Genomic DNA, 25,353 nt, shown 5'->3' with positions numbered 1-25,353 from the left:
CATGTCTCCTCTCTAATTGACTGCTACCAAGCTACCTGAACAGCGTTCCATACTCTGAATTTGACCCTGGCTTGCTTATTGACTATACCGGTGTTTCCCACCTTCATCTGCTGGCCTGTTCCTTACCATGCACATATGCGGCCAGCCTATAGCCTACCTGTCCTTTTGGTGCCTCACATCAGTGTCTCTTGGCCCACTGGGCCATCTTTACCCATACCGGAACCACTCCCAGAGGTAATGACCTGGAATCCCCCCTGAAACCAATGAAGACCAGATCCTCATAAGAAAGCGTTACTAAGACAATGCCCTAAGGTCTAAAACCAAACTGGTTAGGTAGCAAGCACAGGGGTCGTCAAAAGCCAAACAGGTTAGGTAGCTCATTGGGTGATCTAAAGCCAAACCAGTTAGGTAACACAATGGGTCCACATATGTTGCCTGTTACAATGGCCTTGGCACTTTAAAGTGGACCTATACAGGCCTTCTCAATGGTTAGCAACACCTCTTGGACTGATAGCAACATCCCCCGAGAGGCGTTGTTGACATGTGGATTTTTTAGGGTACATTAGGGTACATTAGCATACCAACAGCATGATCTCTTCATATTGGAGGGGCCAATTATATCACAGGTGAGGACAAATTTAGAGTTAGCTCTATACAGCCATGGTCTTAGTTTAGACACTAAAAATCTGCTGGTATGTCCACTTTAAGGGTAGGGTCACACATGCCTTATTTTGCTGTGTATTTTCTGCAGCTGATTTTGCTTCCCATTGACTTCAAAATACATGAGGAGCATGCAAAATATGCTGCAACATACTACACCTGTGACCCTAATCTAAGGCTGGATTTGCGTACGTGAGCACCAAAAGGGGTTGTCCATTTTATTTCTAAAATCATGTGCAATTGGGGTTGCTAAGAATTTCTGTATGACCAAAATCAGCAGAGTTCAGCAATATCCCCCTTTTGTTCATTTGTCAATAATACTAATACTATCTCACCTCCTCATTCTATGGCTTTAGTAATTCAAACCTCAGCTATTGTTTGTCTTTTTCATTTTCCATGAAACCTTTTCATACTCAAAATGTCAAGATCTTCTAGTTGTGTAGCAATTACACCCAGCATGATATTCACCAGGCTGACAAGGTGTACCCAGGTTACTATAACCTATATACCGCTTGACAGAAGCCGTTAACAGCTGCTCTGCTTTTATCAATTACTCATGGCGAGAATATTATGCTTTGTATTTACTCAGGATGGAAGACAAACTGAACTTGTTCTTTTTCAGATATTTTGTCTTTAATGGAGGAGATTTAATGAAATGCTTTATTTTTCCAATTGTGCAGAAAGTTCTATTACTTCTATTTTAACGTATTCTTAACCAATGTTTTTTAAAACTGTAACTAAAAATGCTCTGGTCAGAACATGTTTGGAGCTTACATAAGAGAAAAGGATGCTCTCCCGATATATATCTCTGATAGTGGACTCATATGTCTCAAGGGGCGACACGCCTTCTTTACCGTGAGGACTGTGAATTTATGGAACGGTCTACCTCAGGAACTGGTCACAGCAGGAACAATTAACAGCTTTAAAACAGGATTAGATACATTCCTGGAACAAAATAAGATTAATGCTTATGAAGAAATATAAAATCTCATCCCTTCCCCAATATCGCGCCACACCCCTACCCCTTAATTCCCTGGTTGAACTTGATGGACATATGTCTTTTTTCGACCGTACTAACTATGTAACTATGTAACTATGTACTACTATAAACTGTAGTTAATTAATATGTACTACTAACATATATACATATTAAAATGTCTATTTTCCGAAATTTCATTATTTATCCTCGCTGAAGTTGGACTGCTCCCTCCCACCCCACCTGTATGCTCCTTTTCCCTCCCTCCCTCCATCGAGCATTAAAGATGGCATACTGGATTGGAATGTGGTAGAGATAAGAAATACATAGAAGGAGTTTTAACCAATTAGATGTTTTTCACACGCAATTCATGTAACCTCCTGCACACAGCATTGTAAATCCGTATAAAACCCTCCTGTAGTCTCTTCCTGGTTTGTTAAAAGAAAGTGTCATCTCAGCTAACAGGTGTCTGGGTGGTCTTTCCTAGCGTGTGCACCGCTTCTGAACTAATCAGGAAGGGGGTAAATCTTCACTGGGTACAACCAGGATCTATTTCAGAAGCAAGTAATGTGGTATAGAATAATTATTGCTATGGCAGAATCTTGTGAGCAAATGATGAGTGGTCATTGTAGAGCTGTCTTAGGAGAGTGAAAACATATATCCTACCATAGAAAGCTCAGATGTATACCACTGTGGAGGCATGTAGCGACATGTGCTTCTGGAATCCCCATAGGTGTCTCTGGGATCCTATTGTATTTTAAAGTGCAGTCTGCTGTGTTTTCCTGTACGGTTATAAAAACAAAAGGCCAATGCTCCCCAGTCTGACAGTGACCAAACGGATACTCCTTTGGCCTCCAATGGGTAAATGGTAGCTAATAGGTTAATTTATACACCAGAAGCTTTTCCTGCCGTGCATGGTAATCGTAGAGCTCAGACTCAGCGTGTACTGAGCCTAGATTAGAAAAGTATGGCTGTGTTATGTGGACAGTAAATGCAAATATATTGACAATATCTAGATATTATGTACCAAAGAGGCTATTTTGTCCATTTGTTCAGAATCCCTTACCACTTACACCCCAACATAAGGGCCATACCAAGAATAGTCCAATACTGCTAGCCTGGACACAGATAAACCCCATTGAAAAGAGCTAATTCACATCAAAAACTACAGCCAAATCCACTACACTGAAAATGGAAATCCGCAGCAGGAATCTGACAGCATGTCTTGGTTTTATGATGCAGATTCCACAACATATTTCTCTGACAAAATTAAGACTTATTGGGAACTATCAGAGTTGCCTGGTCTTCCTACTTAAACCCTGTGAAAGAGGAAAAGCAAAAATGATACTCTAGTCCTCATATACCGACCTCATATGCCGTCCTTCTATTCCAACCTCATATCCCTTCCCCATATTCCATCCTCATATGCCGACCTCATATGTCTTCATATTCCAATCTCATATCCAGTCCTTATATTCCAACCTCCTATCCCAACCTTATATCCAGAACTCCTATCATGTCCTTTTGTCTTGGCTTCATATCCACTTCACAAACTTTTTTTCTGTACCTGCCTGCTGGACAGTTAAATCATACTTTACCATGACATTGGTGCAGTGGAAGTATGTTTAAATGTTCCAGACAGTTTCTGCAGCCCAAGAGTAAGGCAATTAATAGAAGTACTGGAAGTCCCAGACTTTTAGAAATTGTGCTGAAACATACACATATCATGCATACATACGTGCATACATATTCTGAGTTATATATATTTATTTCTAAAACCCCACCACTCTTAACAGTGCCCTTGTATTGCAACTCATCCTAAGTCAAGTAAATGGGATTGAACTGCATTACCAGACAAAGTCCATGGACAGGAATGGTGCTGTTTGTAGAGGTAAAACTGACCCACTTTTTTTCTAATTCTGGTCAACCCCTTTAAGTACGGTACCTATATTGTGAATTAAAACTTTATTTGTATGCAGTCTGTTTTCCATTCCTTATTGTGCTGAGCAAATATTGAATCTATTTCTTTGTTCTCTTATTAGAGTAAAAGATCTGTGCCTTATTTATTCCTTCCCAATTTTTCCTTGATCGGCGCAGTATTGATTAAAAGCTGAGTGGGTGTGTAGAACATTAGTTCCACGCTGTTAAAAAAAGAAAAAATTACAATTTTGGCTCAAGAAATTGTCTTTTTCAAAGCTTGGAGACTCTGATTACATAAGACATGTTTCAATACCTCTAAAATAATGTTTTAGTCTATAAAGATGATCATTAAATACATACATTTTTAATAACTGTACAATTCAGAAGGCTCTGATTAAAGCTTGGCGTTCTCTTGTTTAAGTAAGAATCTGAGCCCATTTTTCTAAACTTATTAAAGACATTCATCTTGTAATGCATAAGCATTACTAATCAAAGGCCAGGCTTTTGGGTACTTTTAGCCAATATCTTTCATGTCGCTTAGCTTTGTAATATCAGATTCTGTAGTTGCATTTACAAAGGTGCCAGGGAAAGATAAAAAGCTATAAAGCACACCAACCCAAAAAAAATAAATGAAAGGAACAGCAACCGGAGCTAATCTTTTGCCTATGATATAATATAATGATTATGTTTTTTCAAAGCCTTAAAATGCCCAGGCTCTGGATAGGGTAATGGAGTTCACTTTTAAATTCATTGTGTATCTGCATACTGTAATGGAGTTAATGTCTTTGTACGTTATTACTTTGAGACTGCCGAATTGAAGGATATGATTTTGGAATGGTCTTTCTTTTCCTGCATCAACGTTCTGACTTCCTACAGATCAAAGGGTTAAAAAAATCTATTTTCAATATTTAGTTTCAAAAGAAAAATAAGAGAAAATGTTAAATATGAAGAGCATCACATGTTTTGTACATGTGATGACCTATATACCTAAAGGATGAGTCCTATGCCTAAACAGATTGCATGCCAATAATAGAATAATGTATGTCACGGGCTGTTTTCGAGCCTAGAGTTGGTGGAGAAATTTTTGGAGGATGTGGTATTTGCAAACGGACCTAGGTGCTTAGGGGCCTGAAGAACCTTTTGTTAGATGATAAGAATTTGGACATGGTGAACATAATTTGGGAGCTTTCCTGACATACACTCTAAACAGACATCACAAAGGCTATATGATTGGGGGCTTGGAACATATTTTGCATTGGGACCATAGAGATCCCTTAGACTATTTGAATACAAGCTGTTGACATGATGATAATTTTGAAGGTGTAGTTGCCAATAAGTTTTAATATAAATCTGCGTGCGGTTGGTAAATACATGTTGTAGAGTTGCTTATAGTTTAAAATCATTCCCCATGAATCATTGAATTCCTGGTGGACTTGAGCCTATGAAGCCAACCTTAAAGGGGTACTCCGCCTCTAGACATCTTATCCTTTGGATAGGGAATTAGAGGTCTGATTGCGGGGATCCCGCTGCTGGGCCATGCAGCGCCGGAGGCTCATGATGTCATGCCCCCTCCCATAGACTTGCATTGAGGGGTGTGGCCGTGACATCAAGAGTGGGGCACTGCCGTGACATCACGAGCCTCCGGCGCTGCACACGATTTTTTTTTTTAAAAGCCGAGGAACATGCTCTCAAATCACCCAAAGTGCAGGAAAAAGTGCAAACGTGTTACACTAAAAAAACGTGCACAAAGGATGCGGTCTATCGCAAGCCCTTCTCCGATAGGAGAGAGGCCCCCCAACAAACCTTACCCTTCGCCTCCGGACCAAAAGGTACCTGCGAGGTTCCAGGTTCGATGTCCCTTTTCGCCGAAGCTACTAGGGGACCACAAATGCTCCCGGCATCCCCCTTGGCGTTAGCCAAGGTATCTGCCCGCAGAGCCGATAACGGTAGGTACCCTGCCAAAGCAGGAGTACCCGGGGTGTTTGCAGGGAGGTGCGGAACCTAATGGCCACACACACCTCCCCTAGACCGCCAGGAGGGACACCCAGAAGGGCTACCGCATCCTGACAAATCCTGTAGACACACAACACGCAAAAAGTGACACAGTGAGACAAAAAGAAATAAATAAGTGAATGTGTGCAGATATACTGCCCGGACATCCGGACGGATCTATAAAAAAAAATGTCTCTGATCCTAGCCAGGAGGCCGGTAATCAAGTGGTGAGTGCCACAAGGTGAAGAGATTATGGTGCCCGTGTTTCAACTCAGTGAGCCAGTATTCCCAGTGAGTTTCGGTACCTCGGCGTCACCACTCCCCGAGTCACAAAAGTACCTCGGCTCTAGACCCTCTCAGCCTCATGGCGAGACCCGGAGGGAACAGGTCACATCGGGGCAGCCGTCAAGCTGATTCCTCAGAACCAGCCCCGGAAAGCCCTGGTACACCTGCATCCTCCATGCAGCACCCATCCCCACAAGCATGAAAACTGATAAGAACAGATACTACACTTGATCTTAGCCAAAAGGCCGAGAAGTGATGAAGCTGCACCCGATGCTCTAAATGAACGCCCTGTGCAGCATGGAGGTCCTGCCGCTGGGTAGGGGATAAGATGTCTTGGTGCAGTGTACCTCTTTAACAAGCAGCAGTATAAAGCATGGTTGAGGTACAGAACAGCAGCAGAAAGGGGAATTCTGATTTCCTTATCTGCCCATTAAAGGGATACTCCAGTGCCAAACGTCTTATCCCCTATACATAAATTGGGGATAAGTGTCTGATCGCAGGGGTTCCGACCATTGTGATCCCCTCCTGTTCGGCACCCCTGCTCTCTCCATGCACAAAATAACCTCCGCTCTAGCCACGGATTACTGCCGACCACGGCATGAAGCAGTGGCTGACATGCATCCTTCATGCATCTCTATGGGAGAGCTGGAGATACACTAGTACAGCATGTCGGCCACAGCTTCATGCCGTGGACAACAATAATCCATGCACAGAGCGGAGGTCACTCCATGCATGGAGAGAGCTAGGGTGCAAGGCAGGAGATCGTGGGGGTCCCCTCCGATCAGACACATATCCCCTATCCTGTGCATAGGTAATAAGATGTTCGGCAACGGAGTACCCCTTTAAGCGGTTTAACACCCAGTTTAGTTTCGGACAATTACCAGTGCAGTTTTAAGAGCCAAAGTCAGAAGTGAACACGTGGGAAACCACCCTTACACAAGTCATTTGTTCTGGTGGAGACTTGCCAAAAGCAGCCAACCATTAAATATTAAATTAAATAAATAGGGAAATAAAATAAATAGGGATATTGGCCCTCATTTACTATTCTAAACCCGACCTCTTTTGTCGGGTTTTTTTGGCGCATCTTTGTCTGCGCCATGTCGCAGACATCGTGCGCCAGTCTGCGACACTATGCGACATTTTTTCCCGACGGACCCGATGTGGATTCTCCCAAACCCGAAAAGGGGGCGTTTCACGACATTTCTGAGCTTTCCCACGTATTTATTAAGGTTTCCAACCCGAATTTGTTGAATTGTTGTGGATTTTTTCCCGACAGCTCAGAGGAGTTGGAAACCAAAACCTACAAAACCCACGTGCGACAAACAGGATGCGACATAATAATAAATACCAGGGGAAAAAAGCAGTCGGGTAAGAAAGCAACATAGACTTACAACCCGATATTCTTAGTAAATGAGGGCCATTATCTTTTTTAGGTCTGCACTTCAGGAAAGTTGTCACAATACTTGGAATTTCTGTATAAATAGTTATACTGTGTAATAATGTCATTAGTTTAATACACTTGATCATGTGAATATCTTTAAAAATATAGTATCTGAAATGCACTTTAATAAAAATAAAGTGGTTTACATATCACATTTGAAGTGCATTAACTGTATTTGGGGTGCACTAAATATCGTATACAAGATTTTATTATATTAATACACAAAACCTGAGAAAATGTCAAAAAATACAGTGAAAATACCAGACTGAATTCCAAAATTTCAATATTTTGTTGGCATTGCCACTAAAAAATGTAGCTACCGTAAGTATTTTCCTTACCACGCTTTCTTCAGCATAATATAGAATAGTTTTGGAAGGTACAACTAATTTTCAAGGAAATTAAATACAATCAAAGCAGCAATGTGTATGAGTATTCTACCTGTCTAATGCAAGATGACCTTGTTCTAAAGAAAATATAAAGACCTAATTGATGAGTTTTTCAATGGTCTCTGTCATAGGATTTTACATAGAGTAATTAATCATAGTGTCAGGTAGGGGTTAAAAGACCCTTTACTGACATACCTTTTAGACTTGCTAACTTCTACTTTAAGGGGTACTCTGCTCCTAGACATCTATCCTTTGGATAGGGGATAAGAAATCTGATCTCGGCTGCGGCACCCCAGACATCCGGTGCACGAAGTGAACTTCGCTCCCTGCTGGATGACTGGAGATGCAGGGCGAAGGCTTGTGATGTCATGGCCATGCCCCCTCAATGCAAGTCTATGGGAGGGGGCGTGATGGCCATTGCACTGCCTCCCATAGACTTGCATTGAGGGGGGCGTGGCCGTGACATCACGAGCCTCCTGCTGAACCCGACGCTCTAAATGAATGCCGGGTGCAGCACAGAGATCCCGGGGGTCCTCAGCGGCAGGACACCCGCATCCAGACATCTTATCCCCTATACTTTGGATAGGAGATGCTGTAAGATGTCTAGGGGTGGAGTACCCCTTTAAGATCTGAGCAAGTGAAATTTTTTCATATACACCAATGAGCTGCAAGAGCCAACATGGGGATGACCTCTACAGCACAAAGGGAGGCAAATGCAGGGGAGGCAAGTAGTTATAGGGCACTTGAAGGGATCGTCCTGCCCTGTTGGCATTCGCAGCTCATTTGTATGTATGGAAAAATACCATTTGCTTAGTTCCCAGGCAGAAGTTAGCTTCTTTAAAGGTATGCCAGTAATGAGGCTTTAAAGGGGTACTCCGGTGAAAACCTTTTTTTTTTTTTTTTTTTTAAATCAAGTGGTGCCAGAAAGTTAAACAGATTTGTAAATTACAATGAAAAAGAGGTAGCGTGAACTCACCGCGGGTAAACAGCTGCAGGCCCAAGGTCCGGGATCACCACGGCATAGACTGAGACGGTAAGGGGCGCTCAGAGGCTACGCCGGCTGTTTCGGACGTAGGAACGTCCTTCTTCCGGCCTCCTTCTACTTACTTCTATTAAAAAATCTTAATTCTTCCATTACTTTATTAGCTGCTGAATACTACAGAGGAGATGGTTTTCTTTTTGGAACACAGAGCTCTCTGCTGACATCATGACCACAGTGCTCTCTGCTGACATCTCTGTTCATTTTAGGAACTGCCCAGAGTAGGAAAACATCCCCATAGCAAACATATGCTGCTCTGGGCAGTTCTTAAAATAGACAGAGATGTCAGCAGAGAGCACTGTGGTCATGATGTCAGCAGACAGCTCTGTGTTTCAAACGGAAAAGAATTTCCGCTGTAGTATTCAGCAGCTAATAAGTACAAGAAGGATTAAGATTTTTTTAATAGAAGTAATTTACAAATCTGTTTAACTTTCTGGCACCAGATGATTTAAAAAAAAAAGTTTTTCACCGGAGTACCCCCTTTAAACCCAGGCTAGCGCTGTGGCTAGTTACACCATGTGAAACCAACCACCAGATTTCCTTTAAGTAGGTATATTCACATGTACAGTATTCTGTGCAGATTTGACATGCAGATTTGATGCGCAGGATTTTCTGCTGCAGATTTCAATGTAAACTGAACACAGCTTGAAATCCTGCACATCAAATCTGCACAGAATACTGTACGTGTGAATAGACCCTAAGGGTGTATTGACACGAATAATATCTTGCGCATATTTGATGCACTTGATTTGAAGGTACAGATTTTATGCTGCAGAGTTCAATGTAAACTACCGTAATGGACTGTACACAGCATAAAATCTGTAGCTTCAAATCACATTTGTAAATTTAATCTATTTCATAATCTTAATCCTTCCAGTACTTATCAGCTGCTATATATTACAGAGGAAGTTGTGTTGTTCTTTCCAGTCGGACCAGAATGCTTTCTGCTGCCACGTCTGTCCATATCCCCATAGAAAACCTCTTCTGTTTTTTTTCCCCCTGAAGTCCTCTAATTTGGATGGAATCAGCATTTTGTGTATAAAGATATTTAAAATACTCTTTTACAGATTCTATTTACTTGGTCTTTTGGGTCTGATCTGGATTCATCAAACTGTGTGAGAGAGAAACTGGAGGGATTTTTCCACAGCAACCAATCACTGCTCCGCTTTCACTTTACCAGAGCTCGTTAAGATCGGAAACTGAGCTGTGATTGGTTGTTGTAAAAAAAAAAACTCTTCCAGTTTAATAAATCTGGGCCATAGTCTACAGGGATGTTACTGTGGTCAAATCCTTATCGAGAAAACCCTTTAAAGGACAACTGCAGCCATAACAACTTATCCCCAATCCACAGGATAGGGGATAAGTGTTTGATCGCAGGGGGTCCAACCACTGGGAACCCCCGCAATCTCCCAAACGGGCCCTGGCATTGCCGCTCTGTGAGAGTGGCTAATGCGCGTAGCGTCGACCTCAGTGAGGTTGACGGTATGCCCCCTCCCCATACAGCTCTTTGGGAGAGGCAGAGAGGCATGAACGCTTCCTCCCCGCCTCTCCCATTGAACTACATGGAGGAGCGGTCGGATCCCCCGAGGTATGACCCCCTGCGATCAGACGCTTATAAGTTGTTATGGCTGCATATTTCCTTTAACGGAAAACTGGCCGGTAGTGCGGTTGACGCTGATTAAAATGATTCCTACCATGCATGGATCTGTTGCAGAGTTCCTCCATTATCTTCATAATTGTGATAAAGTAAATGAGCAGTCAGTGCCACAGGCGGAGTTACAATGGCGACCTTGGGCACTGTGACTTCAGCGCTGTTTATTTAGCGCTCGGCCCTCTCATATATATTCACACAATCCCCTCTACTTTGTATTTACTCCTACTGCGCATGTCCTGATGATCCAAGATGGCCGCTGCCATCTTGGATCATCAGCACATGGGCAGTAGGAGAGAATACTGAGCGGGGAAGCGGAGGGGATTGTATGAACATGTATGAGAGGGCCGAGCGCTGAGACGTCACAATACCGCCATCGTAACTCTGCCAGTGACACTGACTGCTCATTTGCATAATCACAATTATAGAGGTAACAAAGGAATGCCACAACGGATCTGGGCATGTTAGGCATCATTTTAACCAGTGTCACCCACACCACCTGCCAGTACCACTGGTTAGTGTGGGTGACTCTGCAAATGGACAAAATTCCAGACAGCATGTGCACCAAATCCCACCTAAATACAGTGTTCATACTGTTCTGTTTCTGCACATGAGTCCTTTAGGACCACCATATTCTGTCCTATTCATATATAATGTTGTTTGTATTTCTCTAGGAATGTACTGTGTATGAAACCGAAAACAAGATTCTCCACGTGGTGAGTAATTTCCTTCTTATAATATGACAGCAGATTACAGTACTGCCTATATATATATATATATATATATATATATATATATATATATATATATATATATAAATAAATGGGTAATGACACTATACCAGCTGCAGCACTATTAGTAATTGTGGTAAATGTTGAGTTTAGAGCCTTTTCTGAGTAGGCAGCAGCAGCTTTTATTAGCGAAGGTAAAGTATACAGAACAGATCTTTATTAATAATACTTCATTACAGCCAATTATCTTAGTGTGAGATGCCGAATCCACTTTCTAAGGCGTTAATCAACCATTTATCTTGATTATTGAGCTTATTCCACAATTATCTTTTAATTCTGAAGAAACTTCATCTCTTCATCAGTGTTCGGTGTTAACCCTTTATAATACATGTCTTTTTGTTTTTTGTTCCCACTCCAGTGTAAAACACTATCGGGTGTCTGTGACCACATCATCTCTCTCTCCTCCGATCCCTTGGTTTCTCAGTCTGCCCATCTTGAAGTCATCCAGCTTTCGAACATCAAACCAAGCGAAGGGCTGGTAAGAAACTTACTTTTGCTTAGATCTAAATAATCAGCCATAACATTGCACAGTATGCAGTAGCTCATTTCTAGCAGGCCCATTTTCGGTACATTATTGCCTGCAGTGGAGTGCCATAATAACGTAGCACTGTGTTTCTTGATATACAGTACGTCTATTTCTCCAAGACTGTAAAATATTTCAAACACTTCCTAAGTGACAAATTTAATTACAGAGTATGCCGGGAAGGATGCGGCATTACATGCTGCCTTTATCTACTGCTTTCTGGATGGGAGTTCTAAATTAAATATTTATTGACCACAAATCTTTAGTATTGTCAACTCATCGGGGCAGATTTAAGAATCTTTTTTTTGTACTTTTTTTACAATGTTGGTTTTGCACTTTTTTTTGCGTGTTTATTTTTATTTTTTTAACAATATAAGTGATTTCTGAAAACTCAACTTCTAAGACATACCATCCTCTGACCCCCATCTTCTGAGACATACCTTTCACCGGCCCTCACCTTTTGAGACTTGCCTTCCTCCAGCCCCCGGCCATTCACTGGCCACAATGGTGCCCCATCTCAGTCGTTCATTGACAGAGCGGGCTGTCACTGCCGAGATTAGTATGTCTCAGAAGATGGGGAGAGTAAGGCCCTATACTGTGGATAGGGGATACATTTTTAATAGCTGGATAACAAAGGCTGACGCAAGACATTGTGCTGCCTGGGTCGAGGAATGAAATGCTATTGCACATGGGAAATGTGGGGTGATTAGAACTTTAAACATGGAAGGGGTTAATGTGTGTTTTATTAAACCTTCATTTTCTTTTTTTTTTTTTTTTTTTTTTTACAGTTTATTGGTCCTTTAGGGGACTTTTAGGAGGAATCATTAGATTCCTCTTACAGATCAATGAAGTTCCATAGAACTTCATTGATTTGTGTGTTCTGCATTCATTTGGTAGAGCCTGGTGCAGCTAGGCTTTATCAAATGAAGAGCCGTGGACAGCAAGTGTGGCCCACAGGTACTGACAACAGCTGGGGGTCACTGGGTATGGAGTGGGCTTGAGTCAGGAGCCCACTTCATATACCCTGAGCGGCACCATGGGCCGTGAAATCTTCTCGAGGCGGCAATTTGCTGCCCCTGTGAAAGTGCCGCCTGTGTCCAATGGACCCAGAAGGACCCATTTTAGGGCTGGCCCTGTGGATAACCCATTTTAAGCCTTAGATTCTGTGTGGATGTTGGATTTTTCAATAAAATAAATGCCACTTATCCATGTCAAATACCACAACATATACCCAGCACATGGATGGGCACTTTTGCTTACCGTGGATTTGTGCCACAGTTTAGGATGCAGATTATCTTCATGCCATGGAGTTAATTTGTGTCCTGCAACCCGATAAGTTTAACAGGTAGAATTTGTAAAGAATATCCTCAATAAGAGTCAAAAAATCCACACCAAATGAACTATGGCAGGAATTACTACTGAAAACAACAGGGCACTGTTTTGCAGTGGATTTCCCATAGTTTCCCGTGCAGAATTCAAAACCAGCAAGAAATTCTGCATGAATAGGTTCAGTAGGCCACACCTTACGCACCTTCCCCAATATCGCGCCACACCCCTACCCCTTAATTCCCTGGTTGAACTTGATGGACATATGTCTTTTTTCGACCGTACTAACTATGTTACTATGTAACTATGTAACCTGTACAGCTGTATGTTGGTCTGTTCTTACAAAATAGAACGTTGTCTACAGTGTGCCTATAGGGCCTTTACTGACAACATCTTACACAATCCCCATCCTTCATATTCTCATTTCCATTGGTGCCAGCATATTCATTATTTTGGAATATTTAGGGAAATTTTCCCAGAATTTTGCCTTCTAATAGGCACTATCATTTCAACAAACTTTGCATAGATTAATAGTACAAGCGAATTTAGGACACTTTGTAATATATCTTATTGGAGAACCTCTCCCCCGTCCCCCCCCCCCCCCTTTTTGCTGCTCAAATCTGTTTCTCTGAAAAACAGGTAAGCTTTGTTCCGTATCTGCAAGACAAGGAGGGGTAAGCTCCACCCACCAGGCTCTGGGAGAACTGCAAATTAGATACAAGTTATATAATGGCCAGAAATAGTGCTTATCCTCACCCCACTTATCCTGAAAAGTCACCTGAAATGACAGGTATGCTTAAAGGGGTATTCTGGGGGAAAAAAAAATTCATATCAACTGGCTCCAGAAAGTTAAACAGATTTGTAAATTATTTGAAATAATAGCTTATGCCTCTAGGACCTCACCACATATGGTGCATAATGGTATGGGTGGAAATTATTTAAGATGTAACAGCGCTACTAAATTGTTTTAATTAAATATAAAATATACAATAGATTAACACATTTAGCTGGCACTAACTGGTGATATTCCCACTGGGCCCTAGTGGGGTATCATATAAAAATAGAATAAAATTAAATAGAAATAAAAAATGGAAAATAATAAATAATGTCCTGTATGACAGTGTTCAAATAAGTCCGTTTGTCCGCAAACTTAGTAGATCAGTAGAAGTCCAATTTTTATGAATGAATGAACTTGTAAAAAAAAGTCAATGAATGGACTTGTAACAAAAAGATACAAATGATGTTAAAGTATCTCTCACCACTGCTTCTGGCGGCTCGGTGGTTCTTTGTTGTATATCACAGCCTTGTACTTCTCTTGTGCCCCGATGGTGGGGGGGGCACGCTGCAGTCTCCCGTCTCCCATCTCCCTTGGAACCCCGATGGCAGGGGGGCGCAGTTGATGTTCCGTGCCGCTGGCTCCGATGGCAGGGGAGCGTTCAGGGCTGCAGACCGTGCTTGCTTCCCGGCTGTCTGTAGATGGAATAGTACTGACACTCCGGCAAGAGTGTCAGTCAGCACGGGAGCGTTAAGTTTGGCGGCAGTGGAGCGCTCGGGAGCGGTGGACAGTCCGGGGATGGCGTCCCATGTGGAGACCCAAGCCGTGGGAAGTATGGGCTGTGAAGATCATCCAAGGTATGATTGCCGCCAGGCAGGGCAGAATGTGGCTGAATTAACTCTTCTATTGCCAAAGTCTGAAGGTTAGCGGACAGGACACTGGTACAGGATGTGTGAACAGTGCCAGACACCTAGATGCGTTTCGGGGTGCTGGGAATTATAGTCCTCCGACCCCTTCCTCAGTAAAAATGTGTTTAAAATAGAACTTAATGGTAGCGCTGTTTTTATAGTAAGATTGCACCTGTTGGTAATTGCTAAGACTTAGGAAAACACGGTGATTTGGGTTATAGTGAATTAACCCTTTAGTCTGGCAAAACATGTAGCGGAGCAGCTCATTTAGGTCATTCAGGGAGGTCCTAGAGGCATAAGCTATTATTTCAAATTATTGCTATTTTGTTGCCGGGGAGGTCCGGCTATAGCTTTAATTGCCTCGGTCCTTTTGTTGTGAGCTGCACCATTCTTTTAAAAAAAAATTTAGATTTGTAAATTACTTCTATTAAAAAAAATCTTAATCCTACCAGTATTTATCAGCTGCTGAAGATGAGTTGTTCTTTTCTGTCTGACAACAGTGCTCTCTGCTGACACCACTGTCTTTCTGTCTCAGGAACTGTCCAGAGCAGGAGGATTTGCTATGGGGATTTGCTCCTACTCTAGACAGTTCCTGAGACAGACAGAGGTGTCAGCAATTTTTTAATAGAAATAATTTACAAATCTATTTTAAAAGGGTACTCCGGTGAAAAACTTTTTTTTTTTTTTTTTAAATCAACTGGTGCCAGAAAGTTAAACAGATTTGTAAAGTACTTCTATTAAAAAAATCTTAATCCTTCCTGTACTTATTAGCTGCTGAATACTACAGTGGAAATTATTTTCCGTTTGAAACACAGAGCTGTCTGCTGACATCACGAGCACAGTGCTCTCTGCTGACATCTCTGTCCATTTTAAGAACTGTCCAGAGTAGGAGAAAATCCCCATAGGTAATATATGCTGTTCTGGACAGTTCCTAAATGGACAGAGATGTCAGCAGAGAGCACAGTGCTCATGATGTCAGCAGACAGCTCTGTGTTTCAAAAAGAAAATAATTTCCGCTGTAGTATTCAGCAGCTAAAAAGTACAGGAAGGATTAAAAAAATTTAATAGACGTAATTTACAAATCTCTTTAACTTTCTGGCACCAGTTGATTTAAAAAAAAAAAAAAAGTTTTTCACCGGAGTACCCCTTTAACCTTCTGGAGCCAGTTCATATGATTTTTTTTTATTTTTTTTTTACTGGACTACCCCTTTAAACATATTCCCTTTCTCCAGCGCTATCTGTAAGCAGAAGCCTACTGTGTCTATAGATAATTAAAGCCTTGTTGTTTGCTGATCGAGGCTTAAACTTTGTTTAATGTTTTCATTTTAAGCTAAGAACGCACTAAGTAGTTTAATTATTAATATATATCCTGTTTCCCCAAAAATAAGACAGCATCTTATATAAATATATGCTCCCAAAGATGCACTAGGTCTTATTTTCAGGGGATGTATTATTTTTCCATGAAGAAGAATCCACAGTGTACAGTGGAGTCTAGAGAATCCAGAGGGGTTCATGAGTCCCCCCCCCCCCTTTACCAGAAATCATCAAACCCCATCCCCCGCCCCCCCCCCCCCCCAGGCACTCCTGTGTGTGTCTGCCTCATATTGACCACCTCCTGCGACTGTCGCAGAGCGTGGAGCAGGTGGCGGCTACCTCTAAGGTACAGAGAGGTCCGACGTTGATTATTTAATTTTGGGGGTGCCTTATATTCAGGGGACCTTATATTTGGTGAAGCCTTATCTTTAGCCAGAATGGAACAATAGGTCTTATTTTTCGGGAAAGACAGGAGATATATATATATATATATATATATATATATATATATATATATATATATATACACACTGCTCAAAAAAAGGGAACACTTAAACAACACAATGTAACTCACACTTCTGTGAAATCTCACTGCCCACTCAGGAAGCAACACTGATTGACAATCAATTTCACATGCTGTTGTGCAAATGGAACAGACAACAGGTGGAAATTAAAGGCAATTAGCAAGACACCCCCAATAAAGGAGTTGTTCTTCAGGTGGTGACCACAGACCACTTCTCAGTTCCTATGCTTCCTGGCTGATGTTTTGGTTACTTTTGAATGTTGGCAGTGTTTCACTCTAGTTTTAGCATGAGACAGAGTCTACATCCCACACAAGTGGTTCAGGTACTGCAGCTCATCCAGGATGGCACATCAATGTGAGCTGTGGCAAGAAGGTTTGCTGTGTCTGTCAGCGTAGTGTCCAGAGCATAGAGGCGCTACCAGAAGACAGGCCAGTACATCAGGAGATGTGGAGTAGGCCGTAGGAGGGCAACAACCCAGCAGCAGGTCCTCTACCTTCGCCTATGTACTAGGAGGAGCACTGCCAGAGCCCTGCAAAATGACCTCCAGCAGGCCACAAATATGCATGTGTCCACTCAAACGGTCAGAAACAGACTTCATGAGGGTGGTATGAGGGCCTGACGTCCACAGGTGGGGGTTGTGCTTACAGCCCAACTCCGTGCAGGACGTTTGTCATTTGTCAGAGAACACCAAGATTGGCAAATTTGCCACTGGTGCCCTGTGTTCTTTACAGATGAAAGCAGGTTCACACTGAGAACATGTGACAGACGTGATAGTCTGGAGATGCCATAGAGAACGTTCTGCTGCCTGCAACATCCTCCAGAATGACCAGTTTGGAGGTGGTTCAGTAATGGTGTGGGGTGGCATTTCTTTGGGGGCCGTACAGCCCTCCATGTGCTTGCCAGAGGTAGCCCTGATTGCCATTAGGTACCAAGATGAGATCCGCAGACCCCTTGTGAGACTATGTGCTTTTGCGGTTGGCTCTTGGTTCCTCCTAAAGCAAGACAATGCTAGACCTCATGTGGCTGGAATGTGTCAGCAGTTCCTACAAAAGGAAGGCATTGATGCTATGGACTGGCCCGCCCGTTCCCCAGACCTGAATCCGATTGAGCACATCTGGGACATCATGTCTCGCTCCATCCACCAACGTGACGCTGGACCACAGACTGTCCAGGAGCTGCCGGATGCTTTAGTCCAGGTCTGGGAGGACATCCCTCAGGAGACCATCCGCCACCTCATTAGGAGCATGCCCAGGCATTGTAGGAAGGTCATACGGGCACGTGGAGGCCACACACACTACTGAGCCTCATTTGACTTGTTTTAAGGACATTACATAAAGTTGGATCAGCCTGTAGTGTGGTTTTCCACTTAGATTTTGAGTGTGACTCCATATCCAGACCTCCATGGGTTGATAAATTTGATTTCCATTGATAATTTTTGTGTGATTTTGTTGTCAGCACATTCAACTATGTAAAGATGAAAGTATTTCATACGATTAGTTCATTCATTCAGATCTAGGATGTGTTATCTTAGTGTTCCCACTTATTTTTTTGAGCAATATATATATATATATATATATATATATATATATATATATTACATTGGATCCACTATGTATGTTCTAAATCAGATTCTTTTTTTCTCTCTAATATATGGTAACTGGCAGCAGCACGACTGCACATTTCCCTGATTTGTCTTAAGATATGCGGATGGCCGTTTTTTGTATATATACTGTGTCATTTCAGTCGTGTGGCGTGTGTTCTTGCAGTATTATTTCATGCATAATAACCGGATTACTTGCCTTTTGATTTGGTTTCAAACACTCTGTAAGGTTCTCTGTAGCCTTTGATGACTGCCTGGGGATCCCACTTTATTAGCTGTTATAACCTCTTTTACCTATGGTTAGTATAAAAGCCTAAGAGCAGCGATAACAGTAGGAGGTGCCATTTTTCCCCCCTTTTTTAGTGTGATATCTTATTCACTGATGCAGTACATTACTAAACCTCATCTTGAGAGAGTTCAGAGATTACTTAGACCATGATCATAATAATTTCCTTTTTCAACAGCCGACAGCATCTTTTTTTTTTTTTTGTAATTATGTTCAGCACCATTTCAGTCCTATTTATTCTTCCCAACATAATCCCAATGTGAATGAGGGTCTGATGGGTTGTTCTTCGTAACTGAGATTTCAATTGAGGCCATTATCTGCTGCAGCTGCCCCATATAATATAATACATAATAGTATATGCTATTCAATAAATCGTATTTTGTACATTCAATTTATGTATATTTATATATTTTGCAGCCAAGCAGCATCTTAGTTTAAGTGGTAATCTCATCTCAACAACCACTTTCCATATGGCCTATTGAAATTCATATCGACATCTATTTTAGTCGCAGTGTGTAATGCTATACAGTAGTCCATTAATTTACAATGGCCTCGCGATACAATATTTTCAATATACAATGGATCACTGTAACTTGAAACAATACCCAACATACAATGCTACAGACAGTCAAGATTTGTGAAATGTGTCAATGACTGGAAGAGCTGATCAGTCATAATGGGCATTACTGACTGGCTGTCTCGTAGCGCCTCCCTGAGTACAGGGAGGTGCTACATGTTCTGAACTCCTCTTTACCTGTGCCAGCAGGGGGCAGCTCCATTTAATTTTTTTGTGTACTGTACAGGACCCTGAACAAGCTCCTCTCCTCTACATAAACAGGGATTTACAGCTCCCAGCAGCTCTATCTTACTTCTAAAGAGTACCTTTCATCAAACCATATTTTCTAAACTAACTCATATTATATTTCCTAACTACTCCTAACACCCCTCCTGCCCTTAAAAATTGCTGAGCTTTAAAAAGCTCTGTATCATACCTTACCCCTTGCTCACATTATGTGAGCTCCTGGCAGGAGAAAGTGGGCGTTCCCCAATAGGCACAATGTCACTGAAGCTTGTGAGAGCTGTGCCTCGCCATTCCCCACATCTACTTCCTGAGTTTGGTCTCCTGTCAGGCCGGGAGGAGACCAAACTAATCTTTTGACTTGTGGCAGGGAACAGAGCAGAGCCACCTCGTGGCTGTTTTTTCAATTACTTTAAAAACATATAAAGGTTGAAAATTTTAACAGGAAGTAAAGAGCAAAGTTTCTTATAATAACATAAGGAACAATATATTGGAATTTTAGCTTGATGACAAGTACTCTTTAAATGATAGGACATGTTTTATCTGTTATCTGCTGTTATCAGTTATCTACTTACTATTCCTTAATCCCCACTTTTTCATTTTTTGGATGACATTACCAGGTTTATATAGTTATGGTTTCAACATACAATGGTCACTTTGGAACCACTTCAAGGACAACTGTTGTGGTACACATTTATATATGCCCGTGCCCGAGCCTAAAAAATAAACAAAATAAACTCACACATACCTTCCTACGAGCCCCCGTTGGTCCGGCACAGGCCTCAAGGTCCAGCAGTGCTGACGTCATTCCACTTCCTGGGGAAGGGGACGCCGCAGGCTGAGCCCACTGTCATGTAAGAAGTCGGCCAGAGATCCTTACATGACAGTGGGCTCAGGCTATCCAAGGCCGGGGCGGGACATCGCTACGGTTGGTGATACGCCGAGGGCTCTGCGGCGTCCCCATCCCCAGGAAGTGGAATGACGTCAGCACTGCCGGACAGTGAGGCCTGTGCCGGACCAACGGGGGCTCGTAGGAAGGTATGTATGAGTTTATTATGTTTATTTTTGAGGCCCGGGCACGGGCATATATAAAAGTGTTCCACTACAGTTGTTCTTTAATATTGTAACTTGATGGACCACTGTATTCTTCCTGTAGCCACTGTTGCAGAGGGAATAAGCAACCAACGGCAACTATCCCTGGAAAAATTAAGTAATTGCTGGAGTCCTTTGGAGACCATTTATATACAACCTCTATCTGTGACGAGACACCTGAACCTAGCACGGATATTGTATGATTCAAAAAATGCTCTGTTCACACTGGAATCAGATTGTCCATCGTTGACAGGTTCTGCTAACTGATGACTATTACTGTAAGTCGTCACAAAAATAGCTTTGTGAAAATAAGACTTTTACTTTTCACGGGTTCATTCATCTTCTCTTAAAAACTATCATCTAAAAGGCAAGTATTGATTTGACCTTGTTGAGCTGATCATGCTGGAAACTGTTTCTTCATATCAATGTATGTTTTATTCTAGGGAATGTACATAAAATCCACATATGATGGCCTTCATGTGATAACTGGAACGACAGAAAATGTAGGTATTTTCGGAATGTTCTTTTTATTGATGTGATGAATGTACTGTATTTAAGGAGAACCGGTCCCCACCATCAGATGTTGTGATTTTACGTAAAGACTATATCTTGCTGCCCTGTAATAATAGTTATGTAGATGTCACGATTAGGCTACATTCACATTAGCATTAGGAGCTCTGTTCACTTATTCTGTTTCAGTGACAAGACTTTAGGGGGGAAAAAAACCTGCAAGTCAGTTCAGGTCATCCAGCCCTGAACGGAGCTCTACAATGATGATGTGAACATAGCCTTATGGTGAAGATATTTTGCATATCTTTGCTCTCTGGGAGTGGGGTTTATGTAAACCCAGCTGAAAAGTAGACATTTTTGGATGTCCCTGTGTGATCTAGAGGGTGGGACCTGATATTGTTTCTTAAAATTGTTTAGTGATAAAACACAACCATGGCACCCTCCGGAATCTGTTATTCAGTGGACTGCACTGGTGCTTTACTGACCCTTTATTGACTTACAGTAGGGTTTAATGGGTTCTACCAAGCTAATGGTCTGAACTGGTGTGTAGATAGATAGGTAGATAGATGATATATAGCAAGTGAGACTTGGCTCTCTCTCCTTTTTTACCCTTAAATGGGCACTCTCATTAAAATAATTTTTTTAGATTTTATTCTTCATGGGGAAAAATGGAAGTAAATGGTGTCACATGGTTACTAGCACAGCTCGCTCACAGCCTGTCTGTTAGCTGGCTAGAGAGAGTTATCTGCCAGCCGCGTGGCTAATTTGCATAATCCCACCCCCACCCCCTCAGTCCTTACTCAGTTTCACATATTAGAAAATACTTTACATGGCAGCAGTAAAGGAGCGATGTCCGTACGCACGGAGCAGGGTGAGGGATCTCCGTCCGTCCGTCCTTACAGCTGATCGAGACACCGCAATTACACTGCGGTAATCGCGATCAGCATTCCCTGAGCTAACCGGCATGTACCTTTTAGCACCCTCAGCACCTTTAGACGCCACAATCAAATTTGATTGCGGCGTCTAAAGGGTTATTGCGGGTCCCGACTATGGTGTGCGCTCAGCTGCTGAGTGCACTGCATAGCTTGGGAGCGGAGAGTGGATGCATGGAGCACAATAAGGGAGCTCCATCCGTCCATCCTTAGACCTGATCGTGACACCGCAATTACACTGCGGTGATCCCGATCAGCATTCCCTGAGCTAACAGGCAGGACATCTCAGCACTTTTAGACGCCGCAATCAAATTTTATTCCGGCGTCTGAAGGGTTCATGCAGGTCCCGGCTATGATGTCCGCACAGCTGATGAGCGCAATGCATAGCTTGGGAGCGGAGAGTTCAGGCGGGTCACCAGACCTCCGTGATACCTGTTGGCGGGAATTCCGCTGACAGGTATCACAGAGGTGCAGTAACCCGCCTGCAGATTAGACATAGCAGTACCGGGACATCAATAATATAGGGGGAATACTAGGGCATTTAGCTATGAAAACTTTAATACACCCACCATTTTTTATTTTCCTCACAGATTTACTTTCCTCACAGAACTCCCCTTGCTCCTTATACTCCTCCTCCCTGGGTAGCATGTGCAATGATAAACAGGGAGGAGGAGACCCAGAGCAGCCTCCAGTATGATTGGCTGAAATATCTATGCGCGCTCCCGACAGCTCACTGTATGCTTCAGTGTCCTCGCGCCTGCTGGTGAACGGCCACTTCCTCCGGCCAGAAGCTTACATTGTAAATTAGCACTAATAAAGTGCTAAAAGGCAGATTTATGAGGTGAATTTTTTTCTTTAAAGACAGAAAGTGGATTAGGGCTATTTAGAGAATAGGTAGGGACCGTAAAAAAAAAAAGAACTTAATGAGAGGTACGCTTTAAAGGGGTACTCCTTTCGAAACATCTTATCTCCTATCCAAAGGATAGAGGATAAGATGTTAGATCTCGGGGTCCCCCGCATTCTCCAGGTCGGCAGCAGCGGTGTCCAGAACATTTAACAAGCCTGTTCCAAGTCTTAACTATCATGCTAGAAGGACCACACAGACTATCCTTGGATTGTTTGTGCGGCTTTTTGCTTAATTGATACTTAATACATGTGCAGCCAAAGAACAATGATTTCTAAGCAAGTCAGAAGAAAGTGGTCATCTGACGAATGAGCATTTCTCATTTGCATCCTGAGTGCTGATCCTGTTATAGAGGGTGATGTCTGCTTTTTTGGCCATTACTTGCTTTATATAATACGGCCCTTAGACCCACTTAAGACTGAACATAATTTGAATTAGGTGTCTGCAGAAATTCATGTGTCGTCAAATACAACCCCTGTCAGCATAACAGCATTGTACAATGATCTATCCAAGACGACAATAAAAACCAGTGCAATACAGGTGGCAAGGTCACTTTAAGAAAAGCTGACAATTTGCCAGTGAAAGTGTATAAACTAGAATGACCTCTATTAAGTCCTCACTGAAAGCATTCTGCTTTGGTTAACAGTCCCCTGCTGATAGATGCAAGAAGATCCATGCTGGCGATGAAGTGATCCAAGTCAACCATCAGACAGTGGTATGTATAGTGCATGTGAATTATCACCTTATGGATAGCTGAGCATGTCCTGCAAGCAAAAGCCGTTGTGTACATTGATCCAATAACAATGTCATTATCCAGATAAGTTGAGCGTGATCTGAATCCTTCACTTATGTTAAAAAGATGAATGACTAAAAAATGGATCTCTGTTAATCTGTAGAACATTAAAGAAAATACGTGGCCTTATGTAATGATGCATCTGACATTTATTCAAGTTTGTAGGCAGATGTTTGTCATTAAGGGATGGTTGAAACTGTGTTCCACTGGTTTAATGGGATGTTAATGTTTTTGTTTACCCTGTTTTTGAAGATCTTCCGAATATAGAATCTGTTGTCGGGTTGTTCAATATATAAACAAAATAAAAAATGGTCTTCCAGTAAGATACCATCCACATATGGGAGACCTATTTCCCCCAACTGCTTTTGTCCTGTATAGACTGACTGCCCTTTAATGCTACAATGGTGTCCAAGGATGGATACAATAAGTAATATAGCAGCTTCTTTTGAGGATCTTTAGAAAACTCAGTTTTGAAATCTCAGTCGGCTTTCTTGCCTAGGTCTGTACAGAAGTGTGGTGGAAGCCTACATTTTCACTCGCCTTTTTGACCAACAGTGCTCATAGCATCTGTCTTTCTCATCAGCAACCACCACTTCAGCCACGTCTCATTCTAGTAGACACCAAACTCTGTCATTAAATGGTTCCTGCAAATCCTGATATTAGCCCAACCATCGGGTGTTCAACGTCTACTCGTTAAAGGGATATTCAGGTGGAAAACCTTTTTTTTTTTTTTTTTAAATCAACTGGTGCCAGAAAGTTAAACAGATTTGTAAATTACTTCTATTAAAAAATGTCAACTGTTCCAGTACTTATTAGCTGCTGAATACTACAGAGGAAATTATTTTCTTTTTGGAACACAAAGCTCTCTGCTGACATCATGAGCACAGTGCTCTCTGCTGACACCGCTGTCCATTTTAGGAACTGTCCACAGCAGCATGTGTTTGCTATGGGAATTTTCTCCTACTCTGGACAGTTTTTAAAATGGACAGAGATATCAGTAGAGAGCACTGTGCTAGTGATGTCAGCAGAGAGCTCTGTGTTCCAAAAAGAAAAGCATTTCCTCTGTAGTATTCGGCAGCTAATAAGTACTGGAAGAATTAAGATTTTTTGAAATAGAAGTAATTTACAAATCTGTTTAACTTTCTGGCACCAGTTGATTTTAAAAAAATGTAAGTTTCCCACCAGAGTACCCCTTTAAGTCCATAAACCACATCACTTCACAGGAAGAAGAAAACGGAGCCCACCCCTTCATCGTCTCACATTGCTTTTTCTTTATTCCATAAATAGAAAGTACATATCATATACATCTAGCTGGAGGTGGACAAGTGTGGAGGAGTGTGTGTATGTATATATGTGTGTATATATATATATATATATATATATATATATATATATATATATATGCATCTGGTTGTGATTGGGGGGGTTCATGCTTGTTTATGGGTATCAGTTCATACATTTTTTTAATGCTTATTTTCCGTTTGCCAAGTTGTTTCTCTAGTAAGATCGCAGACCCTTATATATGTTAGAATGAAGATACTGAAGTAGCAATGACTTGTTATATTGCTCACTAATGATGAAATGACATCAGCCATCAGTACCATATGCATACACTATGTAACATGAAGCCACTGGTAAGAGTTAAATGTTTTCAGATTTATCGACGCTCTGTTGTTATGAATAGTTTTAAATTCAGTACTTCCCTTCTATTCAGTATCTTTTATTATAGACAGAACAATTCAAGGCTAAATTGGCGCTGATGAGCCTTTTATGTTTGTGGTGTCTGCCAGCCTAAAATGATGCGTACGGACTATGAACCCATGAAATATGAACAAAACAATAAAAATGACATACATTAAGACAGAAAAATTATTAAATATGGTCATTCTGTGAGGGGGTATATAAATCATGCATTCCTGCATGGCA

The 25,353-nt window shown here is 41.9% G+C and overlaps 1 protein-coding gene and 1 pseudogene across 5 annotated transcripts in view; one reads left to right on the top strand and one right to left on the bottom strand.

The window, feature by feature from the left end:
- Positions 1–25,353, top strand: part of CNKSR2 (connector enhancer of kinase suppressor of Ras 2) — a 422,316-nt gene that overhangs the window by 121,225 nt on the left and 275,738 nt on the right. For all 5 annotated transcript variants that reach the window (XM_056558612.1, XM_056558614.1, XM_056558611.1 and 2 more), the window contains exons 6-9: positions 11,025–11,066; positions 11,500–11,619; positions 20,732–20,791; positions 23,281–23,349. In XM_056558612.1, the coding sequence (XP_056414587.1) occupies positions 11,025–11,066; positions 11,500–11,619; positions 20,732–20,791; positions 23,281–23,349 (291 nt within the window). The remainder of the gene's footprint in view (positions 1–11,024; positions 11,067–11,499; positions 11,620–20,731; positions 20,792–23,280; positions 23,350–25,353) is intronic.
- Positions 5,931–6,090, bottom strand: LOC130359825 (U2 spliceosomal RNA; annotated as a pseudogene).

The sequence above is a fragment of the Hyla sarda genome, chromosome 2 (genome assembly GCF_029499605.1).
Source record: "Hyla sarda isolate aHylSar1 chromosome 2, aHylSar1.hap1, whole genome shotgun sequence".
Classification (NCBI taxonomy): Eukaryota; Metazoa; Chordata; class Amphibia; order Anura; family Hylidae; genus Hyla; species Hyla sarda.
The sequence above is the reverse complement of the archived record's forward strand: the minus strand, read 5'-3'. Positions and strand labels throughout refer to the sequence as shown.